The sequence below is a fragment of the Manis javanica genome, chromosome 6 (assembly GCF_040802235.1).
Source record: "Manis javanica isolate MJ-LG chromosome 6, MJ_LKY, whole genome shotgun sequence".
Classification (NCBI taxonomy): Eukaryota; Metazoa; Chordata; class Mammalia; order Pholidota; family Manidae; genus Manis; species Manis javanica.
The window spans coordinates 51580673-51605608 of record NC_133161.1 but is presented as its reverse complement, the minus strand read 5'-3'; the positions used below and the strand labels follow the sequence as shown (position 1 = coordinate 51605608).

At 38.8% G+C, this 24936-nt stretch overlaps 1 protein-coding gene across 2 annotated transcripts in view; it reads left to right on the top strand.

The window, feature by feature from the left end:
• The window catches only part of GPNMB (glycoprotein nmb), a 28624-nt gene extending 4976 nt beyond the window's left edge, over positions 1-23648 (top strand). The window contains exons 2-11 of one of the 2 annotated variants that reach the window (XM_017673627.3): positions 3021-3170; positions 3844-3987; positions 12481-12645; positions 13308-13466; positions 13787-14098; positions 16722-16820; positions 17520-17622; positions 18447-18661; positions 21823-21916; positions 22376-23648. In XM_017673627.3, the coding sequence (XP_017529116.1) occupies positions 3021-3170; positions 3844-3987; positions 12481-12645; positions 13308-13466; positions 13787-14098; positions 16722-16820; positions 17520-17622; positions 18447-18661; positions 21823-21916; positions 22376-22532 (1598 nt within the window). In that variant the 3' untranslated portion in view covers positions 22533-23648. The remainder of the gene's footprint in view (positions 1-3020; positions 3171-3843; positions 3988-12480; positions 12646-13307; positions 13467-13786; positions 14099-16721; positions 16821-17519; positions 17623-18446; positions 18662-21822; positions 21917-22375) is intronic. The other variant, XM_017673629.3, reaches the window with a different exon arrangement.
• The last annotated feature ends 1288 nt before the right edge of the window (positions 23649-24936 follow it).

Genomic DNA, 24936 nt, shown 5'->3' with positions numbered 1-24936 from the left:
AGGGATTTGAACTAACTTACCTACGTTCTTTCCAGATAGAACATTCTCCCATCCTATGACTCAGTTTGAGTGAATGTCGAGTTGTAAACATTGATAAACATGCATTTCCTGCTGTCACTTTGTTCCTATTTGGAAACAGACACTACCTCACAAAATCACAGGACATTTGGATTTTGTCTGATTTGAGGGCTCAGAGAAGACATGGCCTGAAGTTGCACAGCCTGTTTAGTAGGAGAACCAAGAGTACAAACTAGATTCTATGACTCCCAGTTCAGTGTTCTTTCCCATTCTATCTGCCTCCCCTTTAAGAAGGGAGCAACATGTCGCTCCTTCCACCTACCAGAAGGAAGGAAAAGAAGACAGATTAGTGGTATCCAATTAATATGGCTTCTCTGAACACCTACCAAATACCACACTTTGTGGAGGGGCTCTTCCAGGACTTAAGAGAGGACAGCATTTCTGGTTCTAAGTACCCAGGGCCAGGCCAAGCCACAAGACCATATGAATTGATGAAAGAACAATTTATGAGAGTGTATGGTTAGGGGCTGGCTGAGGGTTATTGACAACTGAGATTGTGTAAGATATTTACTATCTCAATCAGGCTAGAGGTAGGCAAGGGCTCAACAACACCAAGAACTCTTTTTATCCTTCATTCTGACATGCTTTGTATCTTGTCTTGCTTCCTCAGATGCATGCTTTCATGATTAAGTAGGGCTGTTGTAACTCCAGCCATCACATCATTAGACTGCCATCTCCAAAATCAATTCTGGAGAAAACATGCACTTTGCTCTCACGAGTTTCTTGTTACGCAGGAGGAAAACCTTGCCCAAAAGTCCCCAAAGGATTGCCTCTCAGCTGCTATTGGCTAGGCTCTAATCATCTGCTCCTGTCCAAACTATAAGGGAAGGTGGGAGAGTAAGCCTCCGGAACTTTGAGCTGTTATAGATGCTCTACAACAGGGAAAAAAGAGGAGTATAGACAGAAAATGGCTCTGGTAGACAACTGTGGGCTACAATTCTCTGAGGCAAGACCACGTGACAGCTGAAGATGTCAGGCAAGGCAAAAAAGACATCAATTCAAGATTGGAAATAATTTAAAAATAACTAGAGTATTATAAACCTTGGTGCAACCACAAAACAAAACAAAAAGATATGGCTAATAAGCCAATAGTGGAGATAAAATGTATTCTAAAAATAATCCCAAAAATACAGGAAAATAAAAAAGGAATAGAGAACAGATGGGACAAATAGAAAACAAGATGGCACACTTTAATCCCACAATATCAATAATTACATTAAATGTAAATTACCTAAGCATTCAAAATAAAAGAGATTGTCGGACCAGATTATTTAAAAAAGAAAAAATATGCCATCAATAAGAAAACCATTTCAAATATAAAAATGTATATAAGTTAAAGTTAGAAGAATGGAAAAAGATGTACCAGTTAAACACTAAATATTAATATTAGAGTATACTTCAGAATAAGGAATATTACTAGAGATAAAGGTCAGTTCCTTGTGATAAACAGATCAATTCATGGGAGAAGACTTAACAATTCTTTTTTTTTTTTTGAAGTATCATTTATATACAATCTTACACTGGTCTCAAGTATACAGCCCAGTGGTTCAACAGTTACCTATATTATTAACTCCTTACCCCCAGGAATGTAGTTCTATCTGTGAAAATAGAAGATGTTACAGGATCATTGGCTATATTCTCCATGCTCTACTACTACCCCCATGACCAATTTATATTATGAATGAGTATTTTTGTGCCCCTTTATCCTCCTCACCCTCCCACCCATTCACCATGGTAAGCACCAGTCACTTCTTAGTCTCTATGAGCCTATGCTATTTTGTTCATTTTGTTTTGTTTTGTTTTTAGATTCTTTAAGTAAGTGAAATCATGTGCTATTTGTCTTTCTCCACCTGGCTTATTTCACTTAGCATAACCCTCTAGGTCCACCTATGTTGTTGCAAATGGCAGGGTTTATTTTTCATGGCTGAATAATATTCCATTGTATATATGTACCACATTTTCTTTATCCATTCATCTATTGATGGACACTTAGGTTACTTCCACATCTTGGCTATTGTAAATAATGCAGTGATAAACATAGGGGTGCATATATATTTTTGAATCAGGGGTTTTGTTTTCTTTGGGTGAATTTCTAAAAGTAGAATTACTAGGTCATATAATATTTCTATTTTTAGTTTTTTGAGGAACCTCCATACTGCTTTCCAAAGTGGCTGTACCAATTTGCATTCCCACCAACAGTTTAGAAGACTTCACGATTCTAAACAGAGCTATAAAATATATTAAGGAAAAACTGACAGAACTGAAATTGGCAAATTGACAAATCCATAATTGAAGATTTCAGTATTCTTATCTCAGTAAGTGAAATAACAAATAGAATATCAACAGGCATATAGAAGACTCAGAAAACACTATCAGCCACCTTGACATAAATGACATTAAAAAAAACACTCTTTTGTAGACAACATAAGTATCTGTAGAACATTCACCAAGACAGACCATTTGCTCAGCCATTTAAAAAACGACATTGTTTAACAGTGAGCTCTCTAGTACTGGTATGCATCTCTTGGTATCCTAGAGGCATTCCTGAGGCTAGCACTCCTTTAGCCAACCGAACAGTTCAGAATGGGAAAGGATGCAAAAACTGGTGGTGTAAAGATTATTGGCATCAGTGATATCCTAATGACACTGTATCAAATCCAAATATTCAGAGGTTATGTATTAAGAAACCAAATTATGGCTAAGAAATACCAACTTTCAAATTTTTCCCTTCATTAATTTAAAACACATAAAGCAATAGGGTCCAAATACTTGTATTTAAGGCATTTCTAGTAGACATTAAAAAAACTTCCCATTTGCTTGATGTATTAGAACTATTATGTATTTTCTAACTATATGAAATGAAAAGTTGCTTTAACTATTACTAGGTAAATACTAAATGAGGAATGGAGTGGACAAAATAATTTGTTTTTCGAATGTTATAGAATTTCACGATATGCTGAGCAATGAAAGAACTGATTATATGAGGGAGCATAACCAATTAAATGGTTGGTCTTCAGATGAAAATGACTGGAATGAAAAACTCTATCCAGTGTGGAAGAGGGGAGACTCAAGGTGGAAAAACTCCTGGAAAGGTAAATCCAAAGATTCAACCTAAGTAACTGTCATGTCCCACTGAAGTTAGTCTTACAGACTGTAGACTTGGGAGATCACTTGGCTTACATTGCTTCTATGAGTGACAGTACACTACTGACCAAAGGAAGGTCCCTGGATTTGGCAATATTTCCTTTACCTCAACATTATCACTTTCTAAACCAACAAAATAAAAGTTTAATTCCCTTAGAAATTTACAAGTTTGTAAATCTTGGAAGATTTGGAGATGAGCAGTATAGTCTGAACTAATGTGGGAATGGTCATCTTTATAAGATGAGATTCCAGAGAAGTGTTTGATCTCAGAAGTATGGTTTGTTGGAAAGCAAGTATCTTTTCATTCAGAGGAAAGAATGAATCCTTCAGTCTTTGGTTTTGAGATATAAAATACATACCTTTAATACTTGTCTCCATCCAATTAAAATTTTTTAAAATTATTTTAGTTAAATGTTCCTTCTGTGTTTACAGAATTCTTTATTTGCTCTGATTTTTTTGTCTTCTAAAATATTGTACTCTGAAAGTGAAAGTTAGAAATCCAGAAAATAAATGAATTTATCATAAAGCAGCATATGGTCCTTATTAGTAAATTTAACTTTATTTATCAGTGAAAGGAAAAAGAGATGCTTGATCATTGAGCTCTGCATGTCTCTGCCCTAGGAGGCCATGTGCAGGCGGTTCTGACCAGTGATTCACCAGCATTGGTGGGCTCAACTATAACGTTCGTGGTGAACTTGGTATTCCCCAGATGCCAAAAGGAAGATGCCGACGGCAACATAGTCTATGAGAGGAACTGCAGAAATGGTAAGGAATGTTACTCATTTCCCAAGAGCACACTAGTTCTCCTCACTACTGGAGACACATCTCATAAACCTTGATGCTCACAGGGACTTCTGTAAATCCAAGATGCTGTTATCATCCCAGGTCAGCCCCTCCTCAAGTTGGATGACAGGGAGGGTGAGTGTGTGGTTCCACCCAGTGCATTCATCAACATCACGTTAGCCAGAGCCCCGTCAGCAGACTGGTGGCTCTGTGGCTAGGAACCCTCTTTAAAAGCTATGTTGTTACACTCAGCTTTTTCTTACTGTCCAGTTGATTAGACAGAGCATACCTTGTTGACTGTCAGATTTTGGTTTTGCTATTTGAAATTATTTGGCTATTCAAAGAATTGCTAATTTGACAGATATTTACTGACCAGATTGATTTCTTCTCACAAGTATTTCTTAAGCAAATGTGTGGCTAGCATAAATACTAAAATGTGCATATTTTGGTTTTGCTTTGCTCTGAGTTAAAGCACATAAGCTCTCTGTACATGTTTAAGAGTACAAATGAACATAAATATACTGAGGGAAATTATCTTGTTAGGATTGTACATTCTCAAAAACTCTGAGTTAATTATTGAGATTCTTCAATCAGTGGCGAGACTATTAAATACACTTATGATCTGATTTTATTAATTAAAGCATCAGTTAAACTGTCGATGTGTTTATTCCTTATTAATTTATCATCTTGTTAGGAAAACATGAGATTCTATATAGAAAGCATTTGATATTTTAAGTGTTAAGTGTTTAATAGTTTGTTTTTTTTCTCTTCTAAAACTGATTCTTATGAATGTTTCAAATAACAGTCTAGCACTCTGAGCATTTCTTTTTAAACTTTTTATTAAGGTATTATTGATATACACTCTTATGAAGATTTCACATGAAAAAACAATGTGGTTACTACATTTACTCATATTATCAAGTCCCCACCCATACCCCAGTGCAGTCACTGTCCATCAGTGCAGCAAGATGCCACAGATTCACCTTCTCTGTGGTACACGGTTTTCCTGGTGACCCCTCACACCAGTACTAAACATAGTACCCCTCAATCTCCATCTCCCTCCATCCTGACCCACTCTCACACACCCCTCCCCTTTGGTAACCACTAGTCCCTTCTTGGAGTCTGTGAGTCTGCTGCTGTTTTGTTCCTTCAGTTTTTGGGGGTTTTTTTGGTATCATTAATGTACAATTACATTAGCAACATTATGGTTACTAGACCCCCCATTATCAAGTCCCCACCACATACACCATTGCAGTCACTGTCCATCAGCATAGTAAGATGCTATAGAATCACTACTTGTCTTCTCTGTGTTATACTGCCTTCCCCGTGCCCCCCCCACATTATGTGTGCTAATTGTAATGCCTTTTCTTCCCCTTATCTCTCCCTTCGCCCCCATCCTCCCCAGTCCCTTTTCCTTTGGTAACTGTTAGTCCATTCTTGGGTTCTGTGAGTCTGCTGCTGTTTTGTTCCTTCAATTTTGCTTTGTTGTTATACACCACAAATGAGGGAAATCATTTGGCACTTGCCTTTCTCTGCCGGGCTTATTTTAGTGAGTGTAATATCCTCCAGCTCCATCCATGTTGTTGCAAATGGTAGGGTTTGTTTCTTTCTTACAGCTGAATAATATTCCATTGTGTATATGTACCACATCTTCTTTATCCATTCATCTACTGTTGGACACTTAGGTTGCTTCCATGTCTTGGCTATTATAAATAATGCTGTGATAAACATAAGGGTGCATATGTCTTTTTAAATCTGAGAACTTGTATTCTTTGGGTAAACTCCATGGAGTGGGATTCCCAGGTCAAATAGTATTTCTATTTTTAGTTTCTTGAGGAACCTCCATATTGCTTTCTACAATCATTGAACTAGTTTATATTCCCAACAGCAGTACAGGAGGGTTCCCCTTTCTCCGCATCCTCTCCAGCATTTGTTATTCTTAGTCTTTTCAATGCTGACCATCCTTGCTGGTGTGGTTTTAATTTGCATTTCCCAGATGATTAGTGATGTGGAGCATCTTTTCATGTGTCTGTTGGCCATCTTAATTTTTTCTTTGGAGAATTGTCTCTTCATATCCTCCACCCATTTTTTAATAGGGTTATTTGCTTTTTGGGTGTTGAGGCATGTGAGTTCTTTATATACTTTGGATGTTAACCCCTTGTCAGATATGTCACTTATGAATATATTCTCCTGTACTGTAGGCTGCCTTTTTGTTCTGTTGATGGTGTCCTTTTCCTTACAGAAGCTTTTTAGTTTGATGTAGTCCCATGTGTTCATTTTTGCTTTTGTTGCCCTTGCTCAAGGAGATGAGTTCAGGAAGAAGTTGCTCATGTTTATATTCAGGAGATTTTTGCCTATGTTCTCTTCTAAGAGTTTTATGGTTTCATGACTTACATTCAGGTCTTTGATCCATTTTGAGTTTACTTTTGTGTATGGGGTTAAACAATTATCCAGTTTCATTCTCTTGCATGTAGCTGTCCAGTTTTGCCGACACTAGTTGTTGAAGAGTCTGTCATTTTCCCATTGTACGTCCAAGACTCCTTTATCATATATTACTTGATCATTTATGGTTGGGTTTATATCGGGGCTCTCTAGTCGGTTCCATTGGTCTATGGGTCTGTTCTTGTGCTGGTACCAAATTGTCTTGATTACTGTGGCTTTGTAGTAGAGCTTTAGGTTGGGAAGTGTAATTCCCCCTGCTTTATTCTTCCTTGTCAGGATTGCTTTGGCTATTTGGGGTCTTTTGTGGTTCCATATGAATTTTAGAATGATTTACTGTAGTTTGTTGAAGAATGCTGTTGGCATTTTGATAGGAATTGCATTGACTCTGTAGACTGCTTTAGGCAGGATGGCCATTTTGACAATATTAATTCTTCCTATCCATGAGCATGGGATGAGTTTCCATTTATTGGTATCTTCTTTAATTTCTCTCATGAGTGTCTTGTTGTTTTCAGAGTATAGGTCTTTCACTTCCTTGGTTAGGTTTATTCCTAGGTATTTTACTCTTTTTGATGCAACTGAATGGAATTGCTTTCCTGATTTCTCTTTCTGCTTGTTCATCATAAGTGTTGTATAGGAATGCAACAGATTTTTGTGCATTAATTTTGTATCTTGCAACTTTGCTGAATTCAGATATTAGTTCTAGTAGTTTTGGAGTGGATTCTTCTGAGTTTTTTATGTACAATATCATGTTATCTGCAACAGGGACAGTTTAACTTTTTCCTTGCCAGTCTGGATGCCTTTTATTTCTTTGTGTTGTCTGATTCCCATAGCCAGAACCTCCAGTACTATGTTGAATAGAAGTGAAGAAAGTGGGCATCCTTGTTTTGCTCCCAATCTTAAAGGAAAAGCTTTCAGCTTCTTGCTGTTAAGTATAATGTTGACTGTGGGTTTGTCATATATATCATATATGTTATTATGTTGAGGAACTTGCCCTCTATACCCGTTTTGTTGAGAGTTTTTATCATGAATAGATGTTGAATTTTGTCGAGTGCTTTTTCAGCATCTATGGAGATGATCATGTGGTTTTTGTCCCTCTTTTTGTTGATGTGGTGGATGATATTGATGGATTTTCAAATGTTGTACCATCCTTGCATCCCTGGAATAAATCCTTCTTGATCATGATGAATGATCTTTCTGATGTATTTTTGAATTCAGTTTGCTAATATTTTGTTGAGTATTTTTGCATCTATGTTCATCAGGAATATTGTTCTGTAATTTTATTTTTTTGTGGTGTCTTTGCCTGGTTTTGGTATTAGAGTGATGCTGGCCTCATAGAATGAGTTTGGAGTATTCCCTCTTCTATGTTTTGGAAAACTTTAAAGAGGATAACTATTAGGTCTTCACTAAATGTTTGATAAAATTCAAGGTGAAGCCATCTGGTCCAGGGAAGCCTTTTGGTCCAGGGGTTTTGTTCTTAGGTAGTTTTTGATTACCAATTCAATTTTGTTGCTGTTAATTGGTCTGTTCAGATTTTCTGTTTCTCCCTGCATCAGCCTTGGAAGGTTGTATTTTCTAGAAAGCTGTCCATTTTTTCTAGGTTGTCCAGTTTGTTAGCATATAATTTTTCATAGTATTCTCTAATAATTCTTTGTATTTCTGTGGTGTCCCTAGTGATTTTTCCCTTCTTATTTCTGATTCTGTTTATGTGTGTAGAATCTCTTTTTTTCTTGATAAGTCTCACTACGGATTTATCTATTTTGTTTATTTTCTCAAAGAACCAGCTCTTGCTTTCATTGATTCTTTCTATTGTTTTATTCTTAATTTTATTTATTTATGCTCTAATCTTCATTATGTCCCTCCTTCTACTGACTTTGGGCCTCATTTGTTTTTCTTTTTCTAGTTTCATTAATTGTGAGTTTAGACTGTTTACATGGGATTGTTCTTCTTTCCTGAGGTAGGCCTGTATTGCAATATACTTTCCTCTTAGCATGGCCTTGGCTGCATCCCACAGATTTTGTAGTGTTGAATTATTGTTGTCATTTGTCTCTATATATTACTTGATCTCTGTTTTTATTTGGTTATTGATCCATTGGTTATTTAGGAGCATGTTGTCAAACCTCCATGTGTTTGTGGGATTTTTCATTTTCTTTGGTAATTTATTTCTAATTTCATACCTTTGTGGTCTGAGAAACTGGTTGGTACAGTTTCAATCTTTTTGAATTTACTGAGGCTCTTTTTTGGGCCTAGTATATGGTCTATTCTTGAAGATGTTCTTTATGCAATTAAGAAGAATGTGTATTCTGCTGCTTTTGGGTGTAGAGTTCTCTAGATGTCTGTTAGTTCCATCTGTTCTAATGTGTTGTTCAGTGACTCTGTCTCCTTAACTAATTTTGTGTCTGGTTGATCTGTCCTTTGGAGTGAGTGGAGTGTTGAAGTCTCCTAGAATGAATGCCTTGCATTCTATTTCCCCTTTTAATTCTGTTAGCATTTGTTTCACATATGTAGGTGCTCCTGTGTTGGGTGCAGAGATATTTATAATGGTTATATCTTCTTTTTTGGATTGAGCCCTTTATCATTACATAATGTCCTTCTTTGTCTTTTGTGACTCTGTTTTGAAGTCTATTTTGTCTGATACAAGTACTGCAAATCCAGCTTTTTTCTCCCTATTAGTCGCATGAAATATCTTTTTCCATTCTTTCACTTTTAGTCTGTATATATTTTTGGGTTTGAGGTGAGTCTCTTGTAGGCAGCATATAGATGGGTCTTGTTTTTTTATCCATTCAGTGACACTGTGTCTTTTGATTGGTGCATTGAGACCATTTACATTTAGGGTGATTATCGATAGGTATGTACTTATTGCCATTGCAGGCTTTAGATTCGTGGTTACCAGAGGTTCAAGGGTAACTTCCTTACTCTCTAAGAGTCCAACTTAACTCACTTAGTATGCTATTACAAACACAATCTAAAGGTTCTTTTTTTCTTCTCTTTTTTATTCCTCCTCTATTCTTTATATATTAAGTATCATATTCTGTACTTTTTGTCTATCCCTTGATTGACTTTGGGGATAGTTAATTTAATTTTGCATTTGCTTAGTAATTAACTGTTCTACTTTCTTTACTGTGGTTTTGTTACCTCTGGTGACAGCTATTAAACCTTAGGAACACTTCCATCTATAGCAGTCCCTCCAAAATGCACTGTAGAGATGGTTTGTGGGAGGTAAATTCTCTCAGCTTTTGCTTATCTGGAAATTGTTTAATCCCTCCTTCAAATTTAAATGATAACTTTGCTGGATAAAGTATCCTTGGTTTGAGGCCCTTCTGCTTCATTGCAATAAATACATCATGCCACTCCCTTCTGGCCTGTAGAGTTTATCTTGAGAAGTCTGATGATAGCCTGATGGGTTTTCCTTTTAATGTGATCTTATTTCTCTCTCTGGCTGCTTTTAATACTCTGTCTTTATCTTTGATCTTTGCCATTTTAATTACTATATGTCTTGGTGTTGTCTTCCTTGGGTCCCTTGCGTTGGGAGATCTGTGTACCTCCATGGTCTGAGAAACTCCTTCCCCAGATTGGGGATGTTTTCAGCAATTACCTCCTCAAAGACACTTTCTATCCCTTTTTCTCTCTTCTTCTTCTTCTGGTACCCCTACAATGCAAATATTTTTCTGTTTGGATTGGTCACACAGTTCTCTCAATATTCATTCATTCTTAGAGATCCTTTTTTCTCTCTGTGCCTCAGCTTCTTTATATTCCTCTTCTCTAATTTCTATTTCATTTATCATCTCCTCTACCATATCTAATCTGCTCTTAAAACCTTCCATTTTATGTTTCATTTCTGATAATGTGTTCCGTAATGATTGGATCTCCAACCAGAATCCATTCCTGAGTTCTTGAATATTTTCCTGTACCTCCATGCGTATGTTAATGATTTTTATTTTGAAATCTCGTTCAGGAAGATTCATGAGGTCAATTTCATTTGAATCTTTCTCTGGTGTTATGTTCATAATTTTGCTTTGAACCAGGTTCCTTTGATGTTTCATATTTATATGTGGCGCCCTCTAGCGTCCAGAAGCTCTACTCTCGGGAGCTCCTCAGCCCCTGAAACAATGTTGGGGGTCACAGGGGAGCGTGTTGGTGCCTGGGGGAAGGAAAGAGCTGTTTCCTGCTTCCCAGCTGCTATGCCTGTCTCCACTGCCAGAACCAGTGGGCCAAGCACAGAGGTATAAGTCTTTATGCTTTGTGTTTGTAGCTGCTGTAGATGGGGCTTCCCTCTGTCTGGCCTAATGCCAGGGCAGGGCTTGATGGTTTGCAAGCCAGGTGGGACTGGCTGGGAGAAAGGCCAGTAGGCTGTGTATCATGGTGGGGGGCCTTGGAGCTGTGTAGCCAGCCAGGGGCTGGACTACCTGAAGATCATAGAAGTTCCCAACCTGTTGGGCAGAGTGCACTCGGTCAACTTTGTCTACCTGTCCTTTCTCCTAAGCAATAAGCTCTGTGCAATCCTTGCCCCCTTAACAGCCCTCTTGCCGTTAGGAAGTCTCTCAGACTGCCCGCCTTTCTTTTGTCCCAGAGCACCTGGATATGGACCCCTGCTTTCCACAAGCAGCTGGAATCTCACTCTCTCAAGGAATTTGGCCTGTCTTAGCTTTCCAACCCCCCTAATCATGAGAGAACTATGCAAGCACCATGAAATGTAGGTTTGTGCTCCCAGAGCAGAGCTCCAGAGCTAGGTGTTCAGCAGTCTCAGGCCTCCACTCCCTCCCTGCTCCATTTTTCTTCCTCCTGCCAGTGAGCTGGGGTGGGGGAAGGGCTTGGGTCCCACCAGGTCACAGCTTTGGTACCTTACCCTGTTCCATGAGGTTTATTCTTTTCTCCAGGTGTATGCAGTCTGGCCTAGTCCTCTTTCCTGTTGCTCTTTCAGGATTAGTTGTATTAATTATATTTTCGTATTATATGTGGTTTTAGGAGGAAGTCTCTGTCTCACCTCTCACACCTCCATCTTATCCTCCCCTCTGAGCATTTTTAAAGGAGTCATTGTGACTTGTGAAATTTTTTGTAAAATATCTATTACCACTAAAATGAAGTAGGAATCTAGGAAGAAATGGTAATTCCAGGTTTAGGGCAGAAGTACCAGGTGAGTCTGGGACATCTTATTGTGCCAGAAGGTAAGGAAATACCCAAAGACTTATGGGGACATGTGACAAAAACCCAGAAACCAACTTGAAGGGATTCCCATTGGCCATATGGGGCAATATAAGAATAAAAATAATAATGACTCTAATAGCTTGATAAATAAAAAGATCCTTCAAAAATTCCAGTAAAATAAAAAAATCATGGGAGTGAGGGGATAGTTCTAGATAAAAATATATTGATGATGACTTGTAGAAAGCAGAGTACACCGAGCATCCAAATACCGTCTACCTAGATCCAACAATTGTAACATTTTTCTGTTTGCTGGCTTGCTTTCTCTCTCTTTCTCTCTTTCTTTCTCTCTCTCTTTCTTTTTCTCTTTCTCCTTTCCTCTTTCCATTCCTTCCTTTCTTTTTATTTGTGAATCTTTTGAAGAAAGAAAATGCCAAATGTAGTATGAGCACCTTCATTAGTAGCAGTAGTAATGATGTTATGTACGAGAATGTCCTTATTTTTAGGAGATGTGTGCTAAAGTCTTGAGGAGTGCAGAGTCACGATGTCAAATGTGTCTGGAAAGAAAGCTACAGACAAAAAAAAAGATAAAGTGTCCCTCAGTTTGGTTTGAATATGTTTATGATTTGGAAACCCCAATATGTAGATACATATATTGTCATAACCTACACTGAACCTTCCTGAATAATTGCTTTATATAAAATTTAATTGAAATATAACATATGCAGAATGTGCACAGTCATAAATATGTACTGTTGGCTTAATTCTGAACCTTAGGGTTTTAGTTGTCCAACTATATTTATAATTGTGAAAAGTATGAAAAATGTTTAATTCAGTGATAAGCACTGGGCATCCTAAGCCCAGACGACAAGCATGGCTTCTTTCTTTGTTTAGATACTGTTCCTTCTCCTGAGCTGTATGTTTACAACTGGACAGAGGACGGTGACTGGGGGAACAGCCCCAGCCGAGACCATCGTGATGTGTTCCCTGATGGAAAGCCTTTCCCTCACAGCCCAGGATGGAAGAAATGGAACTTTGTCTACATCTTTCACACACTTGGTTGGACTTTTACAAAATATCTCTGACCCCTGAAGGAAAGGAATTGCTTTCACTAGCTTGCCAGTGACAGATTTAAGTTAGTGTTGGAGAAAGAAAACAAATGACTCAAGGGTGTCCAAGAAATGGGTTTATAGAACCACTCTGTTTCTTTTTCTTTTCATTACTTACTAGATTTTTATATACAAATACTATTAGAAGGTAGAAGATTCGCATCCCCTAAAAAAAAAAAAATCTCCTTGATAATATAGCTGAAATAGTAATATTCTTACAAAAAATACTATTTTGGGATAAATTTTTTTTAACTCCCTTGGACACCTCACCATTACATTAAATGTATTTTCTGTGGAAAACACAGATATTTCAAGTGCCTAATCACATACTCATAAAAACTAAGTTTGTAAACAAAGGGCTAACTGTATTATCCCACTAACCAGCTCTTTTCCTTTTAACCAACTATATGCAATTACATTTATATAACTGTTGGTTTGTTTTAAAAGGTTTTACATAAGAATGAGCACCATCTTCCTTTCTGAAGCAGCCAGGACCTCATCCTGGTTTTCCCTTTCCAGAGCTCTAAGCAGCAGTTACTAAACATTAAGAAATACCTTCCTGTAATGATCATGTTATATAGCCAATAATTAAAATTTTCCATCCCCTCAAAGGTCAGTATTTCCAGAAATTGGGACGGTGTTCAGCGAGAGTTTCTGTAGATACAGCCAATGTGACTCTTGGCCCTCAACTCATGGAAGTAACTGTCTATAGAAGACAGAAACGGGCCTATGTTCCCATTGCAAGAGTGGAAGACATGTATGTGGTAACAGGTGAGTGGGGTGGACTCTAAGTTAGCTGAGTGGGAGGCACTTAGTTCTAGTGATGTTAGTGGGTTAAGAGTTACAGACAAGTGTTCTGGGTTCGGCTACAGTTCATCCGGGTTCCTTCCCAAGTTTATATTTAATTATGTTGTATTATGTCTGTGTTTTCCAGAGTAACTTGGGGAAAACTCTATAAAACTTGTATCAGAAAAGAGAAAATGATGCTGAATTGTCCCTAGTTTTAATTTGTTAACCTAAAAGCATATTGAAGCCATCCAATTAAAATCAAGCAATCATGTGTTCTTTCTTTTTTTGGATATAACTTTTAGATCAGATTCTTCTATTTGTGACTATGTCCCAGAAGAATGATCGAAATTCATCTGATGAAATCTTCCTCAAGGACATCCCCATTATATTTAATGTCCTGATTCATGATCCCAGTCACTTCCTCAATCAGTCTGCCATTTACTACAAGTGGAACTTCGGGGATAATACTGGCCTCTTAGTTTCCAACAAGCCCACTTTGAATCACACGTATGTGCTCAATGGAACCTTCAGCCTTAACCTTACTGTGCAAGCTGTGGTGCCTGGACCCTGTGCTTTGCCTACACCCAGTCCTCCAAATGCCACCCTTCCTTTACGTAAGTGCTTTCTGAGTGATCTTTGAGGTGGGATTGAAAAGCTAAATATATATATATATATATATATACACACACATACACACACACACACATAAATACATATATATACACACACATACATATATATATTCATGTAGGTTACATTATTAGATTCCTAGTTTAAAGGATTGTGTAGAGACTCTGCAGTATCTCCATTTTGTGTCTGGTGAATTTTTTAAGCCACTTAATCACCATTTTAAGCTGTAGGATATAGAAGGTAAAATATGCTTGAAGTCACTTTGCAGATAGAATTTGGTGACTTGTATACAGCTCTTTGCCTGTCCTAGTTTGCACTGGCCCTCACTGTTGTGCAGATCTTTCCCCCTTTTAGTGCCACATATCTGTATCCCATTTTTCTAGCTATGAGCAGACACATGGGCCCCTTATAAACATTCAGGCCCCGCCTGCTTTCCTGCCTGCCCCTCCCATATTTCTCCCCACTTCCATTCTCCTCCCTACCCTGCCCACATCTATCAAGTAGCACATGAAAACACAACCATATGAAAGGAGTTTTCAAAAGAATGTATTTTCAGAGTATTTCTTGGCTAGCAAGAGGGAAAGACTCTAGACTTTAAAATTATTCTGGATAGAAGGTATAATTAATTAAATCCCACCCTCTACTAATAGTAAGTGATGACATTCAGGAAGTTCTTAAGAGTCTACTCTGGGAAAGAGCTTCTGTCCAATTCCCCATCCTACCACACTGAGCCATTAGTACACCTTTGCACTCAGGGTTCAGGGGATGGTAACAGAGTGATATGCTCTCACTGGTCACAAGAGGTCGCCATCACCAAGCCCACAAGGAACACTCTCGTGATGTCTGGACTTGGAATTGTTTTTACCAAAACCCATTATAAATCATTAACTGCTATAGTAGTGCATTATTACTAAAATGAGATCTTAATTAAATCAAGACACGATAAGTGATAACTGATTTTGATTCTTTTTGAAATATTTTAAATTATAAAACTACAATTCATATTCCGTAGTAAAAATTAAAACGAGAGAAGTCTAGAATAAAAGTTAAAGTGTCTATTCACACTCTCCTTCCAAGAGTTAAACCCTGTTAATAGTTGGGAGTGTTTCTTTCTAGGTCTTTTTCTAAGCATTTGTAAGTATATTGTATAAATACATAGGGTTTGCTATTTTTATTTTTATGTAAATGGGTTCTCACAGCTGTATGAATCATTACACAGTTCAAACTTCAGCAGTTTCAGCGTAATTGTAATACCCTTCTCTGTTGACAGAGACTAACTACACTAATTGGTGTGAACACTTAATGTAGATTACTGTCAAATCATTGTGTTGTGTACTTGAAATCAATATAATTTGTATCAACTATACTTCAATAAAAATAATTAATTAAATAAGACAGAGTAAAGTCCACTATATTTTAGGTGGCTTTCTCCCCAAATGGTTAAAATAAAAACATTTTGATGTTTCATTCAGGTTTTCTGGCTTCCAACAGTTCCAGCTGATTTATGACTTAAGATTGCTTAGCCCTTCTATCAACCTCACTGTAGGTGCAGAGCCAGATTTCTCTAGAAGTAGCACCTTCTGACTTCCCTAGGAAGTTGAGAGAAGTGAGAAAACAGATAAGGTAGCATCATGATCTAACTTGACAGCTAAACTCTGCCTGTAAAAAAATTTAAAAGAAGGCGTTTTCTAGTTTTCTGGGAAGAGCCAGCTATCTCTAATACACTGCACAAACAAATCTATTGCTGCAGAGCACATCAATTAAATCCCAGGGCAGAAATTACCAAAGGTGATTTCTAAAGGACCACCATGAAACTCGGGACATTCGCAAAAGCCTGCCACAGCTAATCCTGCTGATATAAACCACTGCGTGTGCATCTGACAAGACATCGGTACCTTTCTGGGCTTTACCCAGGCAGTGTCTCCCAAAGTGTGTGCCTTGGAGCGCTTGTTTCCACAGATGCCATGAGCACTGCTCTGATAAGGAGGTCGCAGGGCACGCTCACCCACTAAGGGAGCTGACTCTGGAGAAATCTCCAACCAGCTTCATACTTACAGGTCACCGTGTTAGAGATGCAGCTCTTAAGAAGCTTTGATGCTCTTCCCCAAAATGGGGTCCATTTTACATGCCTTTTGAAATTTAAGAATAATATTTTAGTGCCGTATTTTCTTTCCAGTCTTTTTATCTTGTTAAAGGAACACCAACACCTTAATTAGAGCTTTTAAAATTGTAGGGCTTGGAATTTGAGTCCTGAATACCTGCCTCCAAAATTAAAATATGAATTTATCTATGATGACTTGCTTCATATCATCATGACTGTTGTATCACACATTTTAATGTGGGTTCTACCTTTCATTTCCTTCCTTTGTTTAAATTGGATATGGGTTTGTATTTACTTACATAATTGAACAATCATAATACCTTATAGCTCTCACATCTATATGGATTATTACACATTTAGTTCAAATTGCTGCAGCAATTTCATAGTATAAAATTGTTGGGGGTTTTTCTAAAGAGCAAGTAGACCGATATGTTTAGGTTTTTGGTTATACCATGTACATCTTTTACATTCTCAGCATCTAAAATCTCATTATTCAAACTCCCCAGTACCTGCTGCTGATACTGCCCTGGAGCTGAGGGATGTTCTCGATGAAAACTGCCAGATTAACAGATATGGTTACTTTAAAGCCACCATCACAATTGTAGGTAAGACCAGAGGAGGAAGGATGTTAGAAGCCGCCTTAGACCACCTACCTACTTCGCTGATCCTGGAGTGGTGAGGGTGGGGAGCTGGGCCACCCACTGTCTGTCCCAGGGGATATCACACATGCACGAGCAAAAACTCTCCTAGATTCTAGACTCCCACCTGCCGATTCCATCCTTCCTTAGACACTCTGGTTGAAATAAGCCACATACTAATGAGACTGCCTGGGGTCTGGACCCCCTGCCCCTGCCCTGTGCACCCCAGAAATCTGAATGAATGTGCCTTGAAGGCAGGCCAGTAACAAGTTGCCACAACTTCCTCTTTTCATCCCCTAGCTAATTTCATAAAGTCACACTTCTTGTGTGTAAGAAAGGGGAATGAAAGGGCTGCCACACACAGCTGTGTGGTTTGGGCACTGACCGCAGGCACCCAGGAGAGAAGGCAGTGCTGCGGAAGCCCAAGCCGTGTCCTGACTCATATATACAGGTTCCAGGAATAAAGAGATAGATTGGACTGAAGAGCAGTTCAATTTGACCTTGAAAATGCTGCATGGGCGCATACCTAAGCTATGGGGTGCAGGCCCAATCTGGTGTGGCAGGAAGGCTGTCTCCATTTTTTTGGCCTTCTGATTGGTTAACGGGTGGTTTGGTTTGGTTTCTATTGTATTTTGATGCGTTTTTCTCTGGGGGTTGTTTTGTTAGAGGGAATTCCAGAGGTTAACATCATCCAGGTGAGAGATGTTCTGGTGCCCGTGCCACAGCCTGGAGACTCCCTGATGGATTTTGTCATCACCTGCCAAGGGATGTGAGTACATCACATCAGAGAAACAGGCCTGGGGTAACATCCATCTCCCCTTCTAAGCTGATTTAAATTCCTAGCTCATCACTAAGCCACAAGGAAAGATGCTCCCAGGTGCTCTGAAGTATTTGTCCTTGTTTTGCTAGAGTTGAGGAAGTTGAATAATAATTAATGATTGTACACTTTCCACATTCTTAATGTTTTACCTCGGTTCTCATACCAAGTCCTCATTTTACAGGTAGGGTCACTGAGACACGGTGATTATAGAACTTGCCGTTGTAGACCGCAGGTACCCAGCAGAGCACAGCTCACAGGCTGTGGTCTGACTCAAAGCCCCTCTTTAAGCTCTGAGGCTCCTCCAGAGTGACAGGAAGCCAGGGCGGAATGGCTGTGTCCTGGTGTTATTAATAGCACTGCCTCATAATCCTGGCTCTCTTTATAATTTACAAAGCATTCCTAATGCATTATATAGTTTGGTTTGGTTATAACTATATGTGATAGACTAAATGCAAATTAATATAAAAATACTATACCAATTAACCAATATGTTAATGTATTGCCTAATTTGCATATAATAAAGTGAATTAAATGTATTTATGGAAATGTTTAGATTTATCAAGAGAATGGAATGGTATAAAAATGTGGTCTTATTTGAGAAAAAGGAATAGCTAAGAAGCTCACCAGCTGGGAGAGAGGAGTGAAATGAGGATGACAGAAAATAGAGAAAAACCTGCCTGAAAGAATGAAGCTGTGGGGCTAGGCAAGGAGAGAGCACGTTTCCCTGTTAAACTGATACTACATTCCCCTCTGTCGGTGCCATTGGTGCTCAGCACTCCCACGGAGGTCTGTACTGTAATCTCCGACCCCACCTGCCGGATCACCCAGAATACAGTGTGCGACCCCATGGACGTGGACTTCGGTGACATGTGCTTCCTGACCGTGAGGAGGGCCTTTGGCGGGTCTGGGACATACTGTGTGAACCTCACACTGGGTGATGGAACAAGTCTGGCTCTCACGAGCACCCTTGTCTCTGTTTCTGGCAGAGGTGAGTTTTGGTTTGTGTTGTATGAGCATTCCTTATTGCAGATAATGTATGTGTCCAATCCTAAAACATACGAGACTTTACAATCAATGTTTAATTCTATTTTAGTGCAGAATTCATTGAACTATTGTCAATGTAGATTTGAGAACTGGCATTAAATCCAACAGCAAATCGATTCAGGGAAGGGATGAGAGAGACCCATTGAAATGGTGGCCAAAGAAAAGCCTTTTGATAAAAATAATCAGCTGTGATCATGAACCGGTAATAATGGGACATGATCACCACATGCTCAAATAAATTTGTATTTGAAGGGGAAAATGCAAAGCCTGATATCAAAAAATAATAATGTTCTCCAATTAAACTATCACAAAGGGGAGGCCGGTATCATGTGTCATTAGAATCTGCCTGGGCAAAGACAAGAAACAAGAGAAATGAGAAACCCAGTGGAGTCTTGGCTTCCTACAGCTTACATGTGTCCTCTCTTCCCCTTTTCCAAATCCTACCAACCATTACACTGAGATGGAACAAACTACCTTATTTAGTCCTCAGATGTTCAGCAGAAAAACTACTCTTTAACTCCCTTGGAGAGAGGTAAAATGTTAACAAAACGGACTAAGGAATTTCATTGAGAAATTTTCATTTACTGGTGGCTTCCAATCGTCACTAACCCCCAAAATAGGATTCTGGTGACCTTAACTGAATTTCACCTAAAACCAACTTTTGTAAGATACTGCTTTATCTCTTAGAAGTTCTACATGGCCGGATGGAAGGGAATAATCAGATTGTGCGTGCATTACAGCACTTAGAGGCGTACCTCGTTCTATTGCATTTCACTTTATTGCACTTCATAGATACTGTGTTTTTCACAAATTGAAGGTTTGTGGTAACCCTGTGTTGGTCACATCTCTTGGTACCATTTTTCCAACAGTATTTGTTCACTGCATGTCTCTGTGTCACATTTTCATAATTCATGCAGTATTTCAAGCTTTTCATCATTATATTTGGTGATCTGTGATCAGGGACCATGACTGCTAAAAGTTCAGGTGATGGTCAGCATTTTTTACAAGTTTATTATTTTTAAATTAAGGCAAGTACATTGTTTTTTAGACATGATACTATTGCATACTTAATAGATTACAGTATAGTATCAACACGACTTTTATATGCACAGGGAAACCAAAAATTCATTTCACTCACTTTAGTGCACTATTCCCTTATGGTGGTGGTCTGGAACCAAATCCTCAGTATCTCTGAGGTGTGCCTGTATTTTGCTCTTTAAAATTTGAGTTTTGTCAGGTACTATCTAATGACTAACTCACAAATAACTCCTTTGGACTGGGATCCTATATCAGAAGGCAAAATATACTTAAACATATATTTATTCATTAGCCATATGAAAGATAGCTTTAAACTTATTGAAAGAAAAGCTTAAGTAATCATACATATAATCATGTGTATGTGTGTGGGATCCAAGGTGCAGATTTAAAAACAGGGATACAAAGGTACCTTGCTTCTTGGGGCCTGAGGTAGAGAGCTGGGGACTCGGGGTGGAAAGAGGTAGCCGGAGTGTGTGTACCCCAGCAGGCACGGATCAGCAATGCTGCCACCTCCAGGCACCGCTGTGTTACTCCTCCTGTGCAGTTGCAGGTTTTTTTTAGAACTGCCTTCAAAGTAATCACCCATTCTCTGAAGCTCCCTCAGTGCTGACAAAGCACTCTTACCTGAATTAGATGTTTAGATATTTGCTTTCCTTTGATTCTTCTGAAGGGAGTGATAACTTTAGGTGTGACCTGAGACATTTTCAAATCCAAATAAAGTAAACTCAGAAAGCTTTTAATCCAGTGGGATCGTAACTGATGACTTGATTCCAAGTCACAAATTCAGAAAAAGATCACTGTTCAAAAGCAAATCCATATACTTTTGCTGAAATGACTTTTATTCATTGATTCAATGAACATTTCATGAGTACCTGAAATTCTTTCAGCAAATATTCACTGAGCATCTACTCCATGCCCAGCAGAGCAGAGCTGTACACACGAGATAGACAGTTCTAGACAGAGTGGGAAACAAGAGGGTGTAGGCCCCTTCTTTTGTGAGAAGAAACAGACAATAAACAAAATTGATCATATGATGAAGAAAATAAAGCAAGGTCAGGGTGTGGAGAGTGACCTGGCAGCTACCGCTTGGAACAGCTGCACTGAGACCCAAATTTCAAGAATGAGCCCCCTATTTTAGATCCTTGCAGGCCACTGGTAGGGATTGGGTTTTATTTTGTGCATAATAGGAGCTATTGGCAGGTCTGAAGCATGATCTGATTGATGCTTTTAGAAGATTGTTCTGACTGCCTGGTGAAGTAAGGATCATTGGAAGGTAGAAATGGAAGCAGGTAGACAGGTAAGAGTTCCTCTCAGGGGAGACAGCTGGTCCCTGGGACTGCAATGGTAGCAGATGATATACACGGAAAACAGATAAACTCCAGCTATACATTGGTGGTAGAGATAAGACTTGTTGGTGTGCTGGGTCCCAGGATGGCAGAGAAGACATAATCCCTGCTTTATGGTTTTCACAGTCTAGCAGGAGAGAAATATGTAAAGAAATTGCAACACAATCAAGTTGCAATCAAGGCAGATGAAGAAAGGAGAGACAAGCAAAATAGTGGCAAAGGAAGGTGTGACCCGGAGTCCTCATAGATGTTTGGAGGGCACCCTGAAGGAGTGGACACCTGAGATGAGCCAGGGGAAGGACATACCCTGCAGAGGTCCTGGGTATTTGAAAGAACATGGGGAAGGTGGGCAATTCCCAGGATTTTAGCCCAGCTGGAAGGTAGGGAGTAGGAGACAAGGCCAGAGGAATGGGTAGGAGGATCACAGAGCCCTTTGCAACATGGGCGATTCTTGCCAGCTGAGACCTGAGCCAGTATCTTTCAGGACAGTGACATCCCTCTCTTGAGCCCTTAACACAGTGTTCCAGACATGCTAACTCATTCTGTAAATGGAAGATAAACTGACCCAAAGACCATGTATTATTTAATGGGAAAGATTACTGAAAGCCCAGAAGGAGCCATATATCTTCTAATAGCTTCCTTCCTCATTTATTTAATTACATGATAAGCAGCATGTCCTCCAGGTGGAAGATGTCACTAATACGGTGTTGCTTGTTTTAAGACCCAGCCTCCCTTTTACGAGTGGCATATGGTGCCCTGGCCTCCACTGGCTGCCTGACCGTGTTTGTCACTGTGATTGCCCTTTTGGTGTACAGGTAAGTTGCTCTTGCTCTTCCTGACACCTCAAATCATATAGTATATTGTCAGAGATAAATAGCATATTTCTGCACAATATCTGTACACATTCTCCCTTTTTTGCTTTTAAACATTTGGTGTGGAGGATGACAGTCTTCCATTGAATAGTAAATACCAAACTAGACTATTAATTTCGCTGCATTTTTTTAAATTCTAAAAATGGTTCCAGATGCCAGTGACTTTACAAAATTGTGTCAGCTTAGTGTTTAACGTATAATCTTAAATTATAGTAAGCATGCACATTTCTTGCATGAAGAAGAGAAAATAGCAATGTTTGCATAAGGCATTAATGTCTCAGAAGCCATAGAGTATGTTAAATGGAATTAATCCATTTGTACTTGGCATGTAAAAGATTATAGAAAGTAACATAATTCCAGCTGGAGATTTTTAAATACCTGTCTAATACATTGCTTTTTCAGAAAACACAAGGAATACAAACCAATAGAAAACAGAACTGGGATCATGGACAAAGGCAAAAAAAGCCCGAGTGTTTTCTTCGACCACACAAAGGCCACGTCCTTCCTGGGAAACCAGGAAAAAAATCCACTGCTCAAGGACCAACCAGGAATTCTTTAGATCTTCAGCCTTATTTCTGACCAACAATTTCAGTGCCCTTTGTGTAAGCTGTGCTGGAGTTGGTGACTATTAACTTTTTTCCTTAAAGATTGTGGTAAAATGTAAATTGTGGTTTAGGGAAGTCCAATCTTCTTTAGTAGGTTAAAAGACATTTTAGAGAAGTGGAGAGGAATTATACTGCATGCAGCCTCAGCCATGTTATATAATTGATAAACTCAGTTAGTAGTGCTTTTTCTCAGTATGATTTATGTTTTGCTTATTATGTCTTAGGTGATTAGTAGGCTAGACATACTGTGTCCAAAGAGTAGGAAGAGGGTATTACTCATTAGAGTCTAGCCAAGGTTACCTGGAAGGAGAAGCTGACACTATCTAGCTTTCCATATGACCATACACTTAAAACTAATGTATTCCTGTCCTTAAACTTGAGTTCCAAGTTACTTGATCCTATTCGATGAACATGCATGAGCTCCTGAAAAACAGTAACAGGCCAAGCCTTTAGTATGATGTGCATGCCTGTTACACTGAAAAAGAAAATTTAAAAAACTAACAAACTAGTGTGAATATTTTCATGATAACCTGCCCTGCCAGGCTGTGCAAGGAATGGTACTCGTTCATTTATCCCATGGACATTTGTTTAGCACTTTCTGTGTAGCAGGCATGTTGCTAGGTACACAGCCCTAAACTCAGAATGTTGGCACTCTTGTGTATGTATCTGAATTTCTGTACACTCTGGTGCACATATTTGAAATTAGATATTATGATTTTCCAAAGGAGGCCCCTGGTTTTTCTACTCATTTCTCCATTTAAATGATAGCGAAACTTGATCAGTAAGGGTTTTACCTCCATTTGTAAGTAAAACTACCATATATCAGACATGACATTCTTTTTCTCTGGTTCCTGAAAAATAAAAATGTGAAAAAAGACATGATCTTGGAACTGTAATTATTTTTCTAATTTCTTGCTTGCCTTTCAAACTCATTTATAATTTGACCCATAAAAAATGGTTTAATGCTGTGTAATGGGGCACTGATAATTTCCTAGCATTTTATAGTTTTAAATATATGTAACAGTATGTGAAATTTCAATAAATTTAATAAATAAATGTTTATAATCAGACACATCTAAAAAAGTGAGTTTCTGTAAGCAATTGTTCTGGACTCTTTGAGCAGTCAGTATTATATTAAAATAAAGGTGAGAGGATAGCTCTAGGTCACGGATCAGGAAACTTTTTCTGTAAAAGACAAGGTAGTAAATATTTTAGTCTCTGTCACAACTATTCAATGGCTATCATAGCACAAAAGCTATCATAAACCTAAATGGAAGAGTGTGGTTGTGTTCCAGGAAAAGCACATTTACATGAGCAGGTGGTAGGCCAGACGTGGCCCATGGGCCATAGTCTGTTGACCCTGTTCTGGATGAAAAGAGACTAAAGAGACACAGCAACCAAAAGCAATTTAGGAATCTAGATGGCATCCTAGCATGAAAAAAATAAAAGACATTCTTGGGACAGCTGAGGGAAATTTGAATAAAATGACTGGACACCAGATGATATGATAGAATTGTTGCTAATTTTCGTAAAGAGTGGTGAAGACTTTCTTAAGGAGCTCATGGAGACCAACATTTAGGCCAGTTCCTTCATTTCATTGATGGCCTAGAGGCCAAAAATAACTTACTGGTTCTTAAATAATCTCCAGAGAGTACAAAATTTACATGAATTGTGAAATTTCTCCCATTTATGTGTTGACTTTTGAGCCATGGTTCTCAGCCATGGATTACTTTGCCCTTGGGGAGCACTAGCAATATTAGGAGACATCTTGGTTGCCACCACTAGGGTGCTCCTGACATCTGGGGGGTAGAGGCCAGGGATGCTGTTAGACATCCTACAATCTATAGGACAGTACTTCCACAGCAGTGTACCCTATATTATCTGGCCCAGAATGTCAGGAGCCCTGTTGTGGAGTAATTGAAGAGGCCCTGGACATGGACGTAAAGATAGAAGACTTGGATCTGAGTCCAGCTCTGCCACTCAGAGTGACCGACCCTGGGAAAGTTACCTGGCCTTTTGGGAGCCTCAGTCTTACCTATAAAATGGAGATGTAGTCGTTCTCTTCCTAGCTTACCTCACAGGGCTACAAACTCACCCACAAGAATGAATGGACATGGAAGCACTTTTTATTTATGGCAGAGTGGTATATACTACATGTGAGGCCTGAGGATAGAAGTGGTGTGAAGACTTTATCATTGTTATGATAATTAGGGGGCCAGGACATTAACACCTGAAGCAGAAAAGTCATATTGAGTTGCAGCAGACTCACTCGCAGGCTTTGTGGAAAAAAAACAGACTGCTGAGCCCCACCCGCAGAGCTTCTAATTCCGTGTTCTGGGATGGGGCCCCACAGTTTGG